This window comes from Ovis aries, chromosome 14, assembly GCF_016772045.2.
Source record: "Ovis aries strain OAR_USU_Benz2616 breed Rambouillet chromosome 14, ARS-UI_Ramb_v3.0, whole genome shotgun sequence".
In the NCBI taxonomy this organism is placed as follows: domain Eukaryota; kingdom Metazoa; phylum Chordata; class Mammalia; order Artiodactyla; family Bovidae; genus Ovis; species Ovis aries.
Window position 1 is genome coordinate 18,095,575 of NC_056067.1, and position 18,283 is coordinate 18,113,857.

An 18,283-nucleotide genomic window follows, 5' to 3' on the forward strand; every position below is an offset into this window, starting at 1 on the left:
GGGGGCAGCGGCCGCCGCCGTTTGATGGATCCGAGGATCGCCTGGTTCCAGCCAGAGCAGCTCGGACCGTCCAACAGTCTGTGGATGCAGATCTGGGAGACCACCCAGGGACTGAGGAACCTCTACTTCAACCACCACTGTCACAGCAGCGGCGGCGCGAGCGGCGGCGGCGGCGGCGGCGGCAGCAGCACGGCCACCGGCGGGAGCGGCAGCAGCACCGGCAGCCCCAGCGGCGCGACCCCGGCCCCGGCCCCGGCCGGCATGTACCGCTCCGGGGAGCGCCTGCTGGGCGGCCACGCGCAGCCGGCGGAGCAGCGGGACTTCCTGCCCCTGGAGACGACCAACAACAACAACAACCACCACCAGCCCGCGGCCTGGGCCCGTCGAGCCGCCGCGGGCCCCTCGACGTCCCCATCCCCCTCGGCGTCCCCGTCCCCGCACTCCTCGACCGCCGTCCCCGCCGCGGAGCCCGCGGACCCAGCTTCGGGCAGCAGCAACAAGAGGAAGCGGGACAACAAGGCTAGCACCTACGGACTCAACTACAGCCTGCTGCAGCCCAGCGGAGGGCGGGCCCCGGGGGGCGGCCGGGCAGACGGCGGCGGGGGCGTGTACAGCGGGACCCCGTGGAAGCGGAGGAACTACAACCAGGGAGTCGTGGGGTGAGTGGTGGCCTTGCGGCCTGGTGGCCTGGCCCTTGCACACGCGCAGCCAGGCACACGCCCACAGAAGGGGGGCTGGGAGGGGAGCCTGGGTGAGGCCCCCCAACCTCGGCCTGCCTTAGTTACTGGTCCTCAGGGGTCTGATGGCCGTCCCTCCTGCGTCGGTCCATACCTTCCCCCAACCTTCGTTAGCAGTCTACACCTTTGCCCCCTCCCTCTCAGCTCCACGCCTTTTCTGGACATCCTCTCAACCCTCCACATCCTCCCCTCACCTCCCTTAGTCATTCACATCCTCCTTCCTAACCGTTCACATCTTCCCTGGACCACCCCCACCCCCCATCCATCCACTCTTTCTTCCCATCCCCCCCTAGTCAAATACCTTCTCTCTCTTCTCTCCCCAGCCCTCCCCACCCTGCCCCCCATCATCACACCCCAAAATGAAGTCGCCTAGCACAGGCAAATCATTCATTCCCTGAGAACATTCCTGTGTTAGTGCCTTTTCACGGTACCGGACCTGAGGTGCTTTCCTTGCCAAGAATAGAAACATCCAGAAAGCTCCTCCCCCTCCCCCAATCCCAAACAGGAATCGTGGCAGCCCTGAAAGGCTTTGCTGGCTATTGACCCTTTGGCCCATCTCTCTATGTTTTATTTCTTAGAATTTCCTATGTTAGTGATGCCTTGCTGTGTCGGGAGTGAGGAATGAGGTGACAGTTAAGCTTAGGCTGGTGGAGATGGTGAGCTCTTCTTTCCAGGCGGATGGAACTTTCTAGGAGTTGATCGTCCTTGGCCGCAGTTTCTCACTGTAAAGTTGTCATACTGGCAGAGACAGCCAATGCTTTTCATTCTAGGGGGTAACTTTATGCTAATGAGTGAATGTTGCACCACTAATGACTTTCTGTTTAAAGTTCAGCTGTTACAAAATGGAATCTTACCTGACCCCTAGTGAATTATGTACATAAGCAGGGACTGTTTCCAGGTTGATTTCCCTTGTGCTGGGATAGATTACAAAGTCTTACAAAAATTTTGTAAAATGAAGGTTTTGGGGTGTGTGTGTGTGTGTGTGTGTGCGTGTGTGCGCGCGCGCGTGTGTGTAGCTTGAGTACGGAGAATGAGCTTTAAAATTGCTTTTCACTTTTCAGATCCTTTTTTTACATCATGGGTTACAAGTAGGCAAGTGAAATCACCATTAATAGTCCCTTGTGGAACCTTTTCTTAGATTCACCCATTCATATCTGCCCCGCTTTGGCAAGCAGAGAGAGTTCTGTGTACCTTTTTGAAGGTCTGGTTAAAATGAGTTGGTGGGTTCCATCTGCTTCTAGTGGGCTGGTGTCTGTTCTATGCTACTATTACAACTCCCACCCTTTATGGAAAATCGCAGTTAAGCGTTTTAAGACTGGCACTGGGGGACATGTCAAACCTGTCCTCACTTTCCAGGGGGGATCATTTTGGATTGAGTCCTCTATTGCTAAGCTTCAAGGGCGCTCTCCATGGTCATCTTCTTTCAATAAAAGGCTCATGGTTCCATCCTGATAGCATTTCTAAGATGAAGCATAAACCTGTGGTTTGATGACAGGCAAATTGATATTGAGGGATTCTGATAGTTTCATTTCACAGGAATAAGCTCCAGTTAAGTAATCACTGCCAGTTAAAACCTCCAAGTTCCCTAGTTTCGTTTTACTGAAGCGTCTGCGTATGTATGTAACAAAGGTGTATTATAAATCCAAAATGCTGGCTGCCTCTCTTTGATAGCCTAGAAATTCCTTTTTACTTGCTAATTTAATGTTGAGGATACTGTAAAAGGCTCACATTTGAACTTAGGTAGAAGCAAGATACTCTTAGTCCTGGATTCAAATACTACATTGTCCTCAAAGGGATTAAGGAGAGGAATTTCCATTTCCAGAGGAATTGCTGTTTAAAAACGGATTATAAACCTATCTTAAAACTGCTTATCGATTCATCATTCTTCTGCCTCCTCCTTTAGAGGATGTCATCAGTTAAATTTTTAAAATTTTCTTAAGTGGGACCTAAGTGTTTTTGTAAGAGTGTCTGACTGCTTAAAAATTCTTGTTGTGATTTATGGACCCTTATTTCTTAACTTTTAGGAAAGTCTTGCTGTTTTTAATACAGGTATTTAAAAAAGTCTGAATTCAGAATGTACCTCAATGTTATGCTATTCTGAGATTAACTATAGTAAAACTATTGAGAGTTCTGGGGATGTGACTGACATTTAGCTAATAGGTTAAAAAACTGTTGTGGTCCTTGGCCTCTGAACTGGCATGACCGTCCAGGTAGAGAGAGGAAGCAAAAGCGCATGAACAGTGGCCTGGAACCCTGGGGCAGCTGGATACACACTCTGTCCCACATCTGTGATCTATCTGTGTTCTGTTTTGCCACAGCAGGTTGACTTACTCCCTGAACACTCCAAGATGCAGTTCAAAATCCTGAGTTCGTTGCTCATGTTCTTGATTTTTTTTGTACTTTCTCTAAAATCTTGTAGTGCTTGTTTCATCTTGGTATAGTTGCTTATGTTTAATTTTCCTTTTATGTATATGTTTTTTCTTATCTACTAGGTCGCTAGTTGAGATGAAACTTCTTTCTTCCTTTCTTTTTTCAGCTGAGGTAAGATGGAAATTTCTTAAATGTGGAGTAAGATGTTTGCGTGGCATTCTGAAATCCTCATAGTCCTCTTTCAAAAGGACTCCTCTCATCTGAGCTTACCGTCTCAGCCTTCTCCAGGAATTGTCCCTGACGCAGGGAGTTTGTTTGTTTTCCATTTTTTCTTTATAAAGTTGCTTTCACTTATTCTACTTTTGGGAATTCCTTCCCTTTCAGTGCTGGCTATGGTGTAGGGAGAAGTCCACCTGCTCCTGGTTGTTCATGAAAATGAGCTTTAAGCCCTTTTCTTTTCAAAGATTTAATTGTTGATCATCATGGGGAAAGAAGAGCTGACAAAAAGTAGCAAACATAGGAAACTTTTGGAGATTCAGAGTCCTTGGTCCTGAGCCCAGGTGTCCAGAAGCTTCCTTTGGAAGGCGCTTGGTGCTCAAGCTCATGAGGATAGGCTTATGTGGGCCACGTGGCCAGATCTATAGATATTTTCCCAAGGCTTGCATGACTTGTTCAAAATAATGTTTTGGAGTATGAATTTGACAGTGGGACATCAAGAAGTCCCTGCTGGGAAACTTGGGTTTAAGGAATAATTTCTTGAACTGGAATGATGGGGTTGGAAATGGGAAAGAATGAATGTGAGAGGTACTACAGAGTAAGAATGGGAAAGATTCTAACTCCCTTCATGGATTTAAATCCATGTTATTAATAACAGCTTTGAATGTGAGTGACTGGGAAAATGTTAATGTTATTGTTGAACACAAGGATTAGGACCACTGGTTTGGAGCAAAAGGTACGGTGATGTTTAGATGGAACTGTCTAGCGGGGGCTAGAAAATCTGGGGGTGATGAAATTTGGGGGCTGAAATACAGTTGTTTTCACTGCAGTGGGGGCAGTGTCCTTCCTTGTGTATGTTGTACAGCGTAGCACAGTTGAGTCCAAGATGCTGACACTGTTCTTTAGCACTGACCTTATGGCCTCTTTCTATTTCTACACAATATGATCAGTGGGATTGATGTTAGTGCTGGCTCCAAAGTGATTGGGCAGATTAACATGAAAGAATTTAGAGGCCTTAGTCCAAGGGCTTGTTCTAAGTATAATTTGGTGGCGCTAGTGGTAAAGAACTCGCCTGCCAATGCAGCAGACGTGAGAGATGCTCAAGCCCTGGGTGGGGAAGATCCGATGGAAAAGGAAATGGCAACCCACTCCAGTATTCTTGGCTGGAGAATCCCATGGAGACAGGAGCCTGATGGGCTGTGGTCCATAGGGTCGCAAAGAGTTGGACACAGTTGAAGCGACTTAGCACATAATTTTTATGTATTTGCGTATGTAGCCCACAGGAATTCTTCTGTGCACTAGGGCCTTCAGGTTATGGAATTTTTCTCTATTTGGGTGCTGAAGTGTGCTTTCAGGAGGACATTAGGTTTTCTGCACTGTAGATTCTACACTAACAATATAATTCCTATTTGAGAATCTCACATCTGGTATACCGTGTACAGCTAAGCTGCTTCCATGCCACAACTCATCTGTCTAAAATCTGTGACAGTGAACAGTGTCACCCTGTCAGAATCATTGGTTTTTTAGCCTGTGGAATTTTTCTGCAGTACCCTTTAAATTTTTAGGTGTTGAAAGGCAAAACCGAACAGTGACTGGAGCTTTCTGGAATCTGCCCTGGGTTCACACAGAAGGTTTAGCTTCTTTTGGAAATGAAGCATGAGAAAGGGATACCAGGAAAGCCTAAGGTAGGGAGGAGGAGGGCGTGTGTGTTCCAGCAATCTGGTCCTGGTGTGATAGATGGCCTTACGTCACAACTTCTTCCATGAAACCCCTATCAGTAAATCCTAGTGTTCGGAGTCTGCAGGGTCCATGGGAAGAAAATATACGCGCTCCCTTGCTGATACTGAACTGATCAAATAGTTGTGGTTAGGCTTATTCTTATACCTGTTGAAGCTGAGAATAAATTAAGGTACTTTTCTAAGGAAAGTAGAAAAGCAAGGTGTTGTGTGATTTTACTCAGCTTTCTATTTTTCCTTTAGAATAAAATTTAGTGGAGAAAACTGTTTCAGGATCACACCCACTGCACTGGAGACTGTTAATCATTAATGCACACTTGGGTATGGAGTAGTCTTGAAGGGGCTATAGGCCAGAGAGGATGCTCATTGGAGAATTAGGGTCCAGCTCCCAGTAGCTGACTGAGACTCCTGTTTTGACTCTTTCCTGCAGAGCTGGCTGAACAGCTCAGCCTGCTTCAGGAATTCAGAGGACGGCCAGTAGAATGTTCTTTGTAACCCTCAGAATATTTGTTAGGGACTCAGTTGCTACAGAACACCAAAAAGACTTTCAATTCATTTTTTACCATTTTTGACATGACACAAAATTATTTTTTTCTAAGAGTATTTATTGATGTTGAGGATGCCCTCAAGCTAGACTTTCCATTAATTTGAACCCAAACAGCAGCTGTTAATTTACTCCATCCTGTAAGTTACTTGATGATATTAGAGACTTCTGTATACTTAAGGGCTTTGCGTCATGTTGAAGTTAGAGTTAAAAGATTTTGGGAAAAAACTGAATGTGGAGATGCTTTTGTTGTGTACTGGCTCCTTAATCACTTGAACAGTGTCAGAATGTGAAAAAAAATCTTGCCATGTGCATAAGAGATTTCATGTAGTATGTGATAACTGAACTCTGGAATTGTAGCTCAAATCATGTTTTCTGCTGAAATAGTTTGAATAGTATACAGAAACCTATGTTTTCAAATTAGTTGCTTTATGAAAAATGCTCTATTCTGTAAAAATGCTCATGGAGCCTTTTTACCATGTTCCATATACTAACATATACTATATTAAGCCTTTTGTATTTGTTATATTTTTCTCGTGCGTTAGCCCCGTCTAATTTGTTTTAAACTTTTTATTTTGAAATATAGATTCCCAGAAAGTGGCAGAAAATAATACAGAAAGATCCCATGTTCCCTTCACCTAGTTTCATGCAGTGATAACATCTTATATAACTATTGTTTAATCTCAGAACCAGGAAATTGACATTGTTATAATCCATAGCATTATTCAGATTTCAGCAGTCCTATATATACTCATTTGTGTAGTGTGTGTGTCTAGTTCTGTAAAAATATTACATGTGTAGATTTGTGTGACCACCACCACAATCAAGATATAGAACTATACCATCACCTCAAAGATCCCTCATGCTATCCCTTTATTTTCATGCACACATCCCCTCACTTCTGACCTCTAGCTACTAATCTGTTCTCCATACTTACATTTTTTTAATTTTGAAAATGTTATATAAATGGAATCATATAGTACTTTGACTTTTTTCCAGTTACCATAATTCCTTGAGTTCTATCCAGAATTTGTATGTGTTAATAGTTCCTTCCAGGTCTTAGTTGCACATGCCGGATCTTTAGTTGTGGCATGTGGAATCTGGTTCCCCAACCAGGACTCAAACGCAGGCCTCCTGCCCTGGGAGTGACTGGAGCACCGGGAAAGTCCAGTCGTCCCTTCCTCTTTAATGCTGAGGCACGACTGAAGCATCCCAGCAGCAGCAGCTGTGTTCCAGAGGGCTTGCTCGGTGGCTCAGCGGTAAAGAATCCTCCTGCAGTGCAGGAGCAGCAGGAGATGCTGGTTCGATCCCTGGGTCGGGAAGATCCTCAGGAGGAGGGCATGGCAGTCTACTCCAGTATTCTTGTCTGGAGAATCCCATGGACAGAGAAGCCAGGAAGGCTACAGACCATGGGGTCCCAAAGAGCTGGACACGACTGAAGGGATTTAGCACGCATGCACAGTGTTCCACAGTTTGGAGGTACCACAGTTTAACGATGGAAGGACATTCAGGAAGAGTTTATATATCGTTTTTGGCCTTTGCAAATACAACTGTTTCATGAAGTATACATTTTTTATGTAAATATAAGTTTTCATTCTAGAGGGATAAATCCCAAAAGTGCTGGGTCATTTGGTAAGCACATATTTTGAAAGAAAGGGGTAAACTGTTTTCCAGAGTCACTGTATCAGATTACATTCCTGCCAGCAATGTATGTGTGATCTGGTTTCTCTGCATCCTTGCCAGCATTTGGTATTATCACTTTTTTTTATTTTAACTGTTCTCATATGAGTAGCAATAGTTTATTATGCTTTTATCATAATAACCTTCTCATGAATAACTCCACCTAATTTTATCTTTTTAATTTTTATTTTAAAAACTTCTTGGCAGTATTGAGAACGTCTGCAGTTAAAAATCTAAGTAAAATTGACTTAAAAGGGCCTTATTTTTCGATTTGCTTTGATTTTAGCAATATTGCTTGAACTCTCTTATCTTTGAACTATTTTGCAGTGTTTCCTTTACATGTTTCTTTTTCTTGGAAACTGGCATGAAGTAGAGTTTTATTTTCATTTAACTAAAAACATATAAAAGAGTAACTGCAGAGTTTATTTCAAAATTTAGAGTCCTTCTTTTCATATGTTTTGAGTAAACTTTATTTTCTCTTGGCTTGGCTGGATTTTGTGGGAGTAAACCCTGCGCTTAGTGGTGATTTTTTTTGTTGATGGTGGTAGGAAGGGTTTGTTTTCAATAATATTTTTATATCTTAACAATGCCTTTAGACCGTGTAGAATAAATATTTTATTTTCATACCTCTGCTAAAATAAACTGTGTTTCATTGGAACCATTTTCTGGACTGAGAATTGGGACCTGGTCTTTTATTTTTTTGTTACCAGTCCCTTGGAGTCACTGTTTCGATTTTGTCAACATAACATAACTTTTAGCGCTGTCACGTTTGTATTATAAATTAAATTTATTACGTTGTAAATTTCTGCCAAAGCAAGAGTAAGAATGCATTAGGATTGTGGTTGTGGAGTTATCGTCTAGTAATTTGGATTTACTAAAATGTTTAGGCCTGTGATGAGGTTTTTAAATTTGATGTCTTTATTCTTTTATTCACCCTTTGTTTTCTTCTTCGTTTGAGGTGTTAATACCACTGTTTGTTAGGATACTTGTTTTTAAAACAGTATATATTTATTTGTTACTTAATAGGTGCTAATTGTAAAAAAAAAAAAAAAAAAAAACAGAAAAATACAGCTAAACCAAATGAAGAAAAAATAACCCCTCTAATACTACTACCAGCACATAACTACTGTTAGCACATTTTTAGACTTTTTCATGTATGTTTACATATATTTTGTTTTTTCTATCATTATGGACTCCACTATGGGTATGCTTAAATTTTTTTTTTCCTTTTTAAGGAAAAAAATTTTTTAAAGAACAGAAATGTATTCTCTTGCAGTCTGGAGGCAAGAAGTTAGAACTGATTTCTAAGATTGTTTTCTACTTTGGGAGAAGGGCATCAGACTATTGTGGGCATACTTTTTTTTTTAAGACTTAAAATTTTCAGAAATTCATTTATGTTTGGTTGCCCAGGGTCTTCGTTGCTGCTCACAAGCCTTGCGGCGAGCAGGGACTGCTCTTCATTGAGTGTGCAGGCTTCTCATTACCGTTGAGTCTCGCGTTGCGGAGCACAGGCTCTAGCCACACGGGCTTCTGTAGTTGCAGTACTCGTGCTCAGTACTTGTGGCTTGCGGTCCCTAGAGTGTGGGCTTTGTAGTTGTGGTGAAGGAGGTTTGTTGCTCCAGGGCAAGTGGAGTCTTCCTGAACCAGGGATCGAGCCTGTTTTCCACACATTGGCAGGCAGATTTCCATCCACTCTACCACTAGGGAAGTCCTGTGGGCATCCTTTCTTTGAGTTAAAAAAATTCATTACTGTAACAAGTATCTTGCATATGAAATGCATTTCTACAGCATTTTTAAATACCTCATTACCTTTAGTATGACTCCGTGTACCTACTGTGTGTGGACGTGATATTCCCTTGGTTGAATGCACCTTACTTTATTTTACCAGCTCCCAGGTGAACATTTAGTTTGTTTTTCCAGTCTTTCGCTTTTTATAAAAGATGTGTTTTTAGCTAACCCTTTGCCCCAGAGAGGATTATTTATTTTTTTCCTTATTTTTACTTAGATAAAATTCATATGCTGTCATATTTGCCCTTTTAAAATGTACAACTCAGTGGTTTTTACAATATTACAAGATTGTGTAATCATCACAGCTATCTAATTCCAGAACATTTTCATTACCAAAGAAAGAAACCCTGTACCCATCATCACTCTCCACTCTTCCCTTCTCCTTCAGATCCTAGGAGCCTCAGACAGACTTTCTGTCCCTGTGGATTTATGATTCTGGACATTTCATAAGAATGGTATCATGTAATATGTGGCCTTTTGTGTCTGGCTTTTGTTTCATGAAAACATGTTTTCAGTGTTTATTCATGTTGTAACATGTATCAGTCCTTCTAAATATCCCAGTGTATGAATATACCATATTTTCTTTATCTGTTTATTAGCTGGTGGACATTTGGTTTGTTTCCATCTTTTTGGCTATTATAAATAATGAACACGCATGTACGGAATCTTTTGTAGATATGTGCTTTCATTTTTCTTGGGTTAAGTGTCTAGCAGTAGAAATGCTGGATTATACAAAGTGACGATAGTATTTTTCATTCTCACCACCTGCAGTGACTGAGGGTTTCTAGTTTCTCCATGTTCTTGTCACCACTTGTCATTATCTGTCTTTTTGATTATAGCCATCCTAGTGAGTGTGAGGAGAAGGCAGTGGCACCCCACTCCAGCACTCTTGCCTGGAAAAATCCCATGGACAGAGGAGCCTGGAAGGCTGCAGTCTATGGGGTCACTAGGAGTCGGACAAGACTGAGCCACTTCACTTTCACTTTTCGCTTTAATGCATTGGAGAAGGAAATGGCAGCCCACTCCAGTGTTCTTGCCTGGAGAATCCCAGGGGCAGAGGAGCCTGGCAGAGTCGGACACGACTGAAGCGATTTAGCAGCAGCAGCAGCAGTAGTGAGTGTGAAGTGATGTGGTATCTCATTGTGTTTTTGATTGCATTTCTCTAATGCACAAAGGAAGTTGTTGAGCATCTTTGCATGTGCTGGTAGGCTGCATGTATGTCTTCTTTGAAAGTGAGGTCACTCAGTCGTGTCCGACTCTTTGCGACCCCATGGACTGTAGCCCGCCAGGCTCCGCTGTCCATGTAATTCTCCAGGCAAGAATACTGGAGTGGGTTGCCATTTCCTTCTCCAGGGGATCTTCCCGACCCAGGGATCGAACCCAGGTCTCCTGCATTGCAGGCAGATGCTTTAACCTCTGAGCCACCAGGGAAGCCCTTGTCTTCTTTGAAGAAATGTCTATTCAGGTTGCTTGCCCGTGTTTTCTTTTTTTTAGTGGATTGTCTTTTTACTGTTTATTGTAAGAGTTCCTTTTATATTCTGGATTATAGACCCTTATCAGATGGGTGATTTGTAGATACTTTCCCCCATTCTGTGGATTGTCTTTCTACTTTCTTGATAGTATCCTTTGAAGCAAAAGTTTTGTTATTTCTATCGTATACATTCCAATTTACCCATTTTTTTTCTGTTGTTTGTGCTTTATGTGTCATATCTAAGAAACCATTGCGTAATACAAGATCACAAAAATTGACCCTTATTTTTTTCTTTTAAGAGTTTTACATTTTTAGCTCTTGTATTTAGGTCTCTGATACATTTTGAATTCACTTTTATATATGGTGTGAAGTAGACAACCAACTTCATTCTTTTGCCTGTGGATATCAGGTTGTCTCAGCACCATTTGTTAAAGACTATTCTTTCCCCTTGCCACATGGTTATTTCTTGAGGATGAAGTTTTAGATTGGAGAATGTTTCTATCTTTTAAGGCTTTTGCCAAATTTTCCTGTGGAAGATCAAGTCAATTTACCCTAATGTCAGTAGTGTGCGTGAGTCCAAATTTTCACCAGTGCTACATATTACAAATAAAAACAAATACCAATACAAAAGAAAACAATTTCTTGCCAATTTTATAGGTAAAAAATAGTATCTTACTGATTTCATTTGTGCATGCCTTTCCCTGTCTGTGTATTTTTCTTTTCCGTTTCGTTTTCCTTGCCTATCTTTCTCGTGAAAATGTTTGTCTTATTAATGTAAGAGCCCTTGATCTGTCCTGTTACAAATACATGTAATTTAAAATTCTGATCTTATGATTTATAGTTTTTATTAGAATATAACTTACATAGAATAAAATTCACTCGTTTAAATTGTACAAGTAGGTGACTTTTGGAAATATATACAGTTGTGTAACCATAACAGTCATTAAGTAGGAAGAAGATACAGAATATTTCCATCACTCAAAAGGTACAAAAGGTACCCTCATGCCAATTCAGTCATTCCCTTTCCCTCCATCCTTTGCCCTAAGCACCCACTTTTGCCTTTCCTGGGATTTCAATTAAATGGAGTTAAATATACTGTAGATAGTATATAGTCCTTTGCACCTGACTTCTTTTCTCTTGATGTTTTGGAGATTCACCCATATTGTGTGTAGTATTGTTGTCTGTCTGTTTTGAATGCCAGGTAGCATTCCATTGTATGGATCCATCACAACAGGTTCATCTGTTCTTTATGACCTGTAGATTTTGCGAACATACCCACTCTTTTTGGTTCTCTATTACTTACTATTTTGTGACTCATCTCTGAACAGACCAGAATGAGCCACACATTTTTTGATTGGAAAATCAACTGCTGTATGCAAGCCACTGTGCTAGGCTTTTTGTGGGAAGTAAAGACAGAAAACATTCTCTGCCTTCTAGGAAATTATGGGCTGGTTGGATAAACTATTAATAGATAAGGTGGAGAGGTTGCTTTTGACTAGTGAGATAAGGCAAACTTTGAAAAAAGTGGAGATTTTTGCTGTTTTGAAAGATTGGTTAGGTTGTGGAGGATTGGAAAGGACAAATTGATTATATGGGTTTCATATGATAAACCCTACTGGATAGGTTGGATATACAGCTGTCCCTGGGTTCCATGAGTCCCTGTCAATACCAAAATATGGAATGCGCAATCCCTTATGAAAAATAGTGTAGTGCAGTGAATACAGTTGGCCCTGTCTATCCGTGGGGTTTGCATCTGCAGAATCAACCGACTTCAACTGAAATTTTGATCCATGGATATGGAGGACCAATATGTGGTATTTAGCATAATTGAGATAGGTGAGGAGCAGGATCTACTATGATGGTTGACCTTTCTCAGAAATTGTGACGTCTAAAATTACTTCATTTCTTTAAACCTTTTCATTATGGAAAATTACAAACAGTATGGAGTTAGACAGAAGAGATAATGAACGTCCATGTCTTCATCACGAAACTTTGACAGTCACCAACCCATGACCAAACTCATTTTTCCTGCATGCCAGTCCATTTCCATCCATCTTTATTTTGAAGCAAATTCCAAGTGTCACATCATTTTACATAAATATATGTGTCTCTAGATAAGGGTTTTAAAAGAAACCATTATCATAATACCATTATTACACCTGAACGGACAGATTACAATAACTCCTTAGAAAGTGAAAGTGAAAGTCACTCAGTCCTGTATCTGTTCGCTTCTCCAGGGGATCTTCCCAACCTAGGGATGGAACCCAGGTCTCCCACAATGCAGGCAGATTCTTTACCAGCTGAGCCAGAAGGGAAGCCCAGATAACTCCTTAGTTGCGTCAGATATCCAGTGTTTATATTTTCTCTCCCATAATTATTTTTTTTTAACAGTTTGATCAAATCAAAATCCAGATGAGTTTCTTGAATTGTTATTGGTTGAAATGCCTTTTAAGTCTTCTAATCAACAGCTTCTCTGTCATCTGTTTTCCCTATTAATTTCTTTGTCTAAGAAACTGGGTTGTTTTTCCTATAGACTTTTTTACTTTCTGAGTTTTGCTATTAATAATTGCATTCCTGTGGTGTCAATTTAATATGTTCTGTTGTCCCCCTGTTTTTTCTCTAAGTTTGTAATTAGATCTAGAGGCTTGTTTAGATTTTTTTGTTGTTTGCAAGAATGCTTCATAGACAGTGGTGTGTACTTTCCCCAGGAGAGACATAGTGTCTGAATGTCTTTCTTTTTGTAATATTACTAGTCAGTAATGATCATTGTTTATATGTATTAATTCATTATTAGGGTTGTAAACATTGTGATATTCTTATTCTCTTGATCTTTTCTCAGTTATTAGCTGGGACACTCGTAAAAGGAGAAACTTTTCCTTCTCAGCCATTTGGCTGTCTTGAAATACAATTCTCATAGGGAAAACAGGGTAAGAGTGAGAAAGGGGATATAACTTTTTAACTAGCTAGCTCTCTTAATGAGCTGTCATCCCTCAGGAAAGAGAAGCAGGGTGGGCTGCAGGAAGCTGAAGCGGGCTTTGGGCCGACTAGTGCCTGGTGTGTGGGAAAGGCAGTCATGAGCTGTCCTTGGCCTTTGGGCGGTGGCTGGGACTGTCAGGGGACCCGTTGGCCCATAGCCACACCTGACCTTTGCTTTCAGCTTGTGGTAGCTGAAGAAAACCACGATGGATGTAGTGGCCTGTGAGCCTCTGCTCAGGAGGCGGAATTCTTACAGCCTTACCTCAACAACCAGGAGTAGTACATTTGTTTTTTCCTTTAAATTAAACTTGGATTATGTTGCTTCATCTTGTGCTAATACTCTTTGGCCTTAGGCTAATGTAACCCATACAGCATGGAACAGGAAGAATTCCTGCTGGGAGTAAATCTTTAACACTTTCAGTTCAGTTCAGTTCAGTCACTCAGTCATGTCCGACTCTTTGTGACCCCATGAATAGCAGCATGCCAGGCCTCCCTGTCCGTCATCAACTCCCGGAGTTCACTCAAACTCACATCCATCGAGTCTGTGCTGCCATCCAGACATCTCATCCTCTGTCGTCCCCTTTTCCTCCTGCCCCCAACACCTCCCAGCATCAGAGTCTTTTCCAATGAGTCAACTCTTCGCATGAGGTGGCCAAAGTACTGGAGTTTCAGCTTTAGAATCAGTCCTTCCAAAGAACACCCAGGACTGATCTCCTTTAGAATGGACTGGATGGATCTCTTTGCAAGCCAAGGGACTCTAGAGAAAGTCTTCTCCAACACCACAGTTCAAAAGCATCAATTCTTCGGCACTCAGCTTTCTTCACAGTCCAACTCTCACATCCATACATGACCACTGGAAAAACCATACCCTTGACTAGACGGACGTTTGTTGGCAAATTAATGTCTCTGCTTTTCAATATGCTATCTATGTTGGTCATAACTTTCCTTCCAAGGAGTAAGCGTCTGTTAATTTCATGGCTGCAATCACCATTTGCAGTGATTGTGGAGCCCCCCAAAATAAAGTCTGCCACTGTTTCCACTGTTTCCCCATCTATTTCCCATGAAGTGATGGGACCAGATGCCATGATCTTCGTTTTCTGAATGTTGAGCTTTAGGCCAACTTTTTCACTCTCCTCTTTCACTTTCATCAAGAGGCTTTTTAGTTCTCCTTCACTTTCTACCATAGGGGTGGTGTCATCTGCATATCTGAGGTTATTGATATTTCTCCCGGCAATCTTGATTCCAGCTTGTGCTTCGTCCAGCCCAGCATTTCTCATGATGTACTCTGCATGTGAGTTAAATAATCAGGGTGACAATATACAGCCTTGACGTACTCCTTTTCCTATTTGGAACCAGTCTGTTGTTCCATGTCCAATTCTAACTGTTGCTTCCTGACCTGCATACAGGTTTCTCAAGAGGCAGGTTAGGTGGTCTGGTATTCCCATCTCTTTCAGAATTTTCCACAGTTTATTGTGATCCACACAGTCAAAGGCTTTGGCATAGTCAATAAACCAGAAATAGATGTTTTTCTGGAACTCTTGTTTTTTTGATGATCCAGTGGATGTTGGCAATTTGATCTCTGGTTCCTCTGCCTTTCCTAAAACCAGCTTGAACATCTGGAAGTTCATGGTTCACATATTGCTGAAGCCTGGCTTGGAGAATTTTGAGCATCACTTTCCTAGTGTGTGAGATGAGTGCAATTGTGCTGTAGTTTGAGCATTCTTTGGCATTGCCTTTCTTTGGGATTGGAATGAAAACTGACCTTTTCCAGTCCTGTGGCCACTGCTGAGTTTTCCAAGTTTGCTGGCATATTGAGTGCAGCACTTTCACAGCATCATCTTTCAGGATTTGAAATAGCTCAAGTGGAATTCCGTCACCTCCACTAGCTTTGTTCATAGTGATGCTTTCTAAGGCCCACTTGACTTCACATTCCAGGATGTCTGGCTCTAGATGAGTGATCACACCATCGAGATTATCTGGGTCATGAAGATCTTTTTTGTACAGTTCTTCCGTGTATTCTTGCCACCTCTTCTTAATATCTTCTGCTTCTGTTAGGTCCATACCATTTCTGTCCTTTATCGAGCCCATCTTTGCATGAAATGTTCCCTTTTCTTGAAGAGATCTTAACACTTTACCTCCAATCAAATACTTTTTTAAAAGCGTCTATTTGCGTATTGAAAACCATGTAGCAAGCTGTGTAAAGAAAGCCCAATATGACCTCTGTAAAGGAAGACTCCAAGAAGATGACCTGAACTGAGCCTTTAGGTCATGGTTTGGCTTCAGCTTCCTTACGAGTTTGTGGTCACCCTTCTGGGGAGTCAGTAGGCAGGGAAAACTGTAAGACCCGGCACAGTGGAGATATTTATGGACATTTCTCTTCTGCAGTGCTGATCTTCTGTCTTTTCTCCCCAAGAGCCCAGTGTGTGTGTTTTACATTTGTGTGTCTGTATCTGTGTATGTGTAATTTTTTTCTTAAGCAGTTTTATGTTTATGGAAAAATTCAACAGAAATTACAGAATTCTCATATAGTCCCTCACTTCCCCACCCCCACCGCAGTTTCCTTTTAATTAACATACTTTATTTGTAACACTCGATGGGTCATATATTGATACAGTATGATTAATTAAAGTTCATCATGTAATTGGGATGAACTCTTTGTATTGTACATTCTGTGGGTTTGGCAAATGTGTATAATGATGTGTTTCCATCATTACACAGAATGATATCCCACAGGATAGTGTCATTAGCGAACTGTCCCGTGTTCTTCCCATTCATCTTTTTCTCCCCCCGAGCCTCTGGCAACCATTGATATTTTTGCTGTCTCCATAGTTTTGTCCTTTCCAGAATGTTATATCGGAGAAGGCAATGGCCTTCTCCGGTACTCTTGCCTGGAAAATCCCATGGATGGAGGAGCCTGGAAGGCTGCAGTCTGTGAGGTCGCTGAGGGTTGGGCACGACTGAGCGACTTCACTTTCCCTTTTCACTTTCATGCATTGGAGAAGGAAATGGCACCCCACTCCAGTGTTGTTGCCTGGAGACTCCCAGGGACGGGGGAGCCTGGTGGGCTGCCGGCTGTGGGGTCGCACAGAGCCGGACACTGAAGCGACTCAGCAGCAGAATGCTGTGTAGTTGGCGTTGTACAGTATGCGATCGTTTCAGATCGTCTACTTTCCCTCAGCAGCATGAGTTTACGGTTCCTCTGTGTCTTGTCCTGACCTGCTCGCGCCTCTTTTTTGGTTGCATAGTGCTCCATTGTGTGGATGTGCCACAGCTTATGTATCCAGTTACCTGTTGAAGGATATCTTGATTATTAAGCTGAATGCAGCTTTTGGTGTGAATATCAGTTTTCAGTTACTTTGGGCTAGTACCAAGGGGCGTGAAATTCCTGAATTGATGGTAAGAGTTTATTTAGTTTTATAAGAAGCTTCCAAACTGTCTTCCAAAGTGGCCGCACTGTTTTGTATTCCCACCAGCAATGAACGAGAATTCCTGTTGCTCCACATCCTCTCCAGCATTTGATGTCATCATTGTTTTAGATTTTGGCCATTCTAATAGATGTGTAGTGATAATCTCATTGTTTTAATTTGCAATACCCTAATCATATATGTTATCAGGTATCTTTTCATAGACTTATTTGGCATCTGTATTTTCTTTGGTGAGGTGTCTCCTCAGATTTTTTGTGTTTTTAAAAAATTGAAGTATAGTTGATTTACAATATTGTATTAATTTCAGATGTACAGCAAAGTAATCTGATATGGATTATACTCCATGTTTTGCTCATTTTAAAATTGACTTATTTTTGAGTTTTAAATATTTTGGATACCAGTCTTTTATTAAGTGCGTGTTTTGTAAAATATTTTTCCCAGTCTTTGGCTTGCTTTTTCATTCTCTTGATAGTGTCATTTGCAGAGCAGAGGTTTTTACTTTTGTGAAGTCCAATTTAGCAATTCTCTTTCATATATCGTATTTTTGGTATTGTGTCTGAAAAGTTATGGCCAAACTCAAGGTCACCTAAATTTTTTCTATGCTGTCTTCTAGGAATTTTATAGTTTTGTGTTTTACATTTAGGTATATGAGCCATTTTTTAGTTAATATTTGTGAAAGATAGACCATCTATGTCTAGATTCATTGTTTTGCATGTGAGTATCCAGTTCTTCAGCGCTGTTTTCTAAGAAGACTGTCCTTGCTCCGTTGAATTGCCTTTGTTCATTTGTGGAAGATCAGTGACTGTGTTTTGAGTAGGTGTATTTCTGGGCCCTCTCTTCTGTTCCACGTCTAATCTTTCCCCGGTACCACACAGTCATGATTACTTTAGCATCATTGTTAGGTCTTGAAGTCAGCTAATGTCATTCCTCTGACTTTATTCTTCTCTTTCTGCATTATTTTCACTATTCTGGATCTTTTGCTTTTCCATATATATTTTAGAATTAGTTTGTCATTATGCACAAAATGTCTTGCTGGAATTTAGATTGGGGTTTCACTGAATCTATAGATCAAGTTGTGAAGAAATGGAATAGCCCTGTTTCTTTAGGTCTTTGATTTCTTTCATCAGAGTTTTCTTTCGTGAACTTATGTTGTTAGATTTATACCTAAGTGTTTCTGTTTGGGTTTTCTGCTAATGTATATGGTAATTGCATTTAAAATTTTAAATTTCCATTTTTTGTTGCTTGTATTTAAGATAGCAGTTGACTTTTTAAATTAACTTTGTATTCTGTAACCTTACTAGAATGGTTTACTAGTCCCAGGAATTTTTTTGTTGTTTCTT

At 41.3% G+C, this 18,283-nt stretch overlaps 1 protein-coding gene across 5 annotated transcripts in view; it reads left to right on the top strand.

The window, feature by feature from the left end:
- TENT4B (terminal nucleotidyltransferase 4B) overlaps positions 1–18,283 on the top strand; it is a 69,380-nt gene that overhangs the window by 741 nt on the left and 50,356 nt on the right. For 2 of the 5 annotated variants that reach the window (XM_012189745.5, XM_027977819.3), the window contains exon 1: positions 1–659. In XM_012189745.5, the coding sequence (XP_012045135.3) occupies positions 25–659 (635 nt within the window). In that variant the 5' untranslated portion in view covers positions 1–24. The other 3 variants (XM_042231585.2, XM_060397934.1, XM_042231584.1) reach the window with 2 other exon arrangements.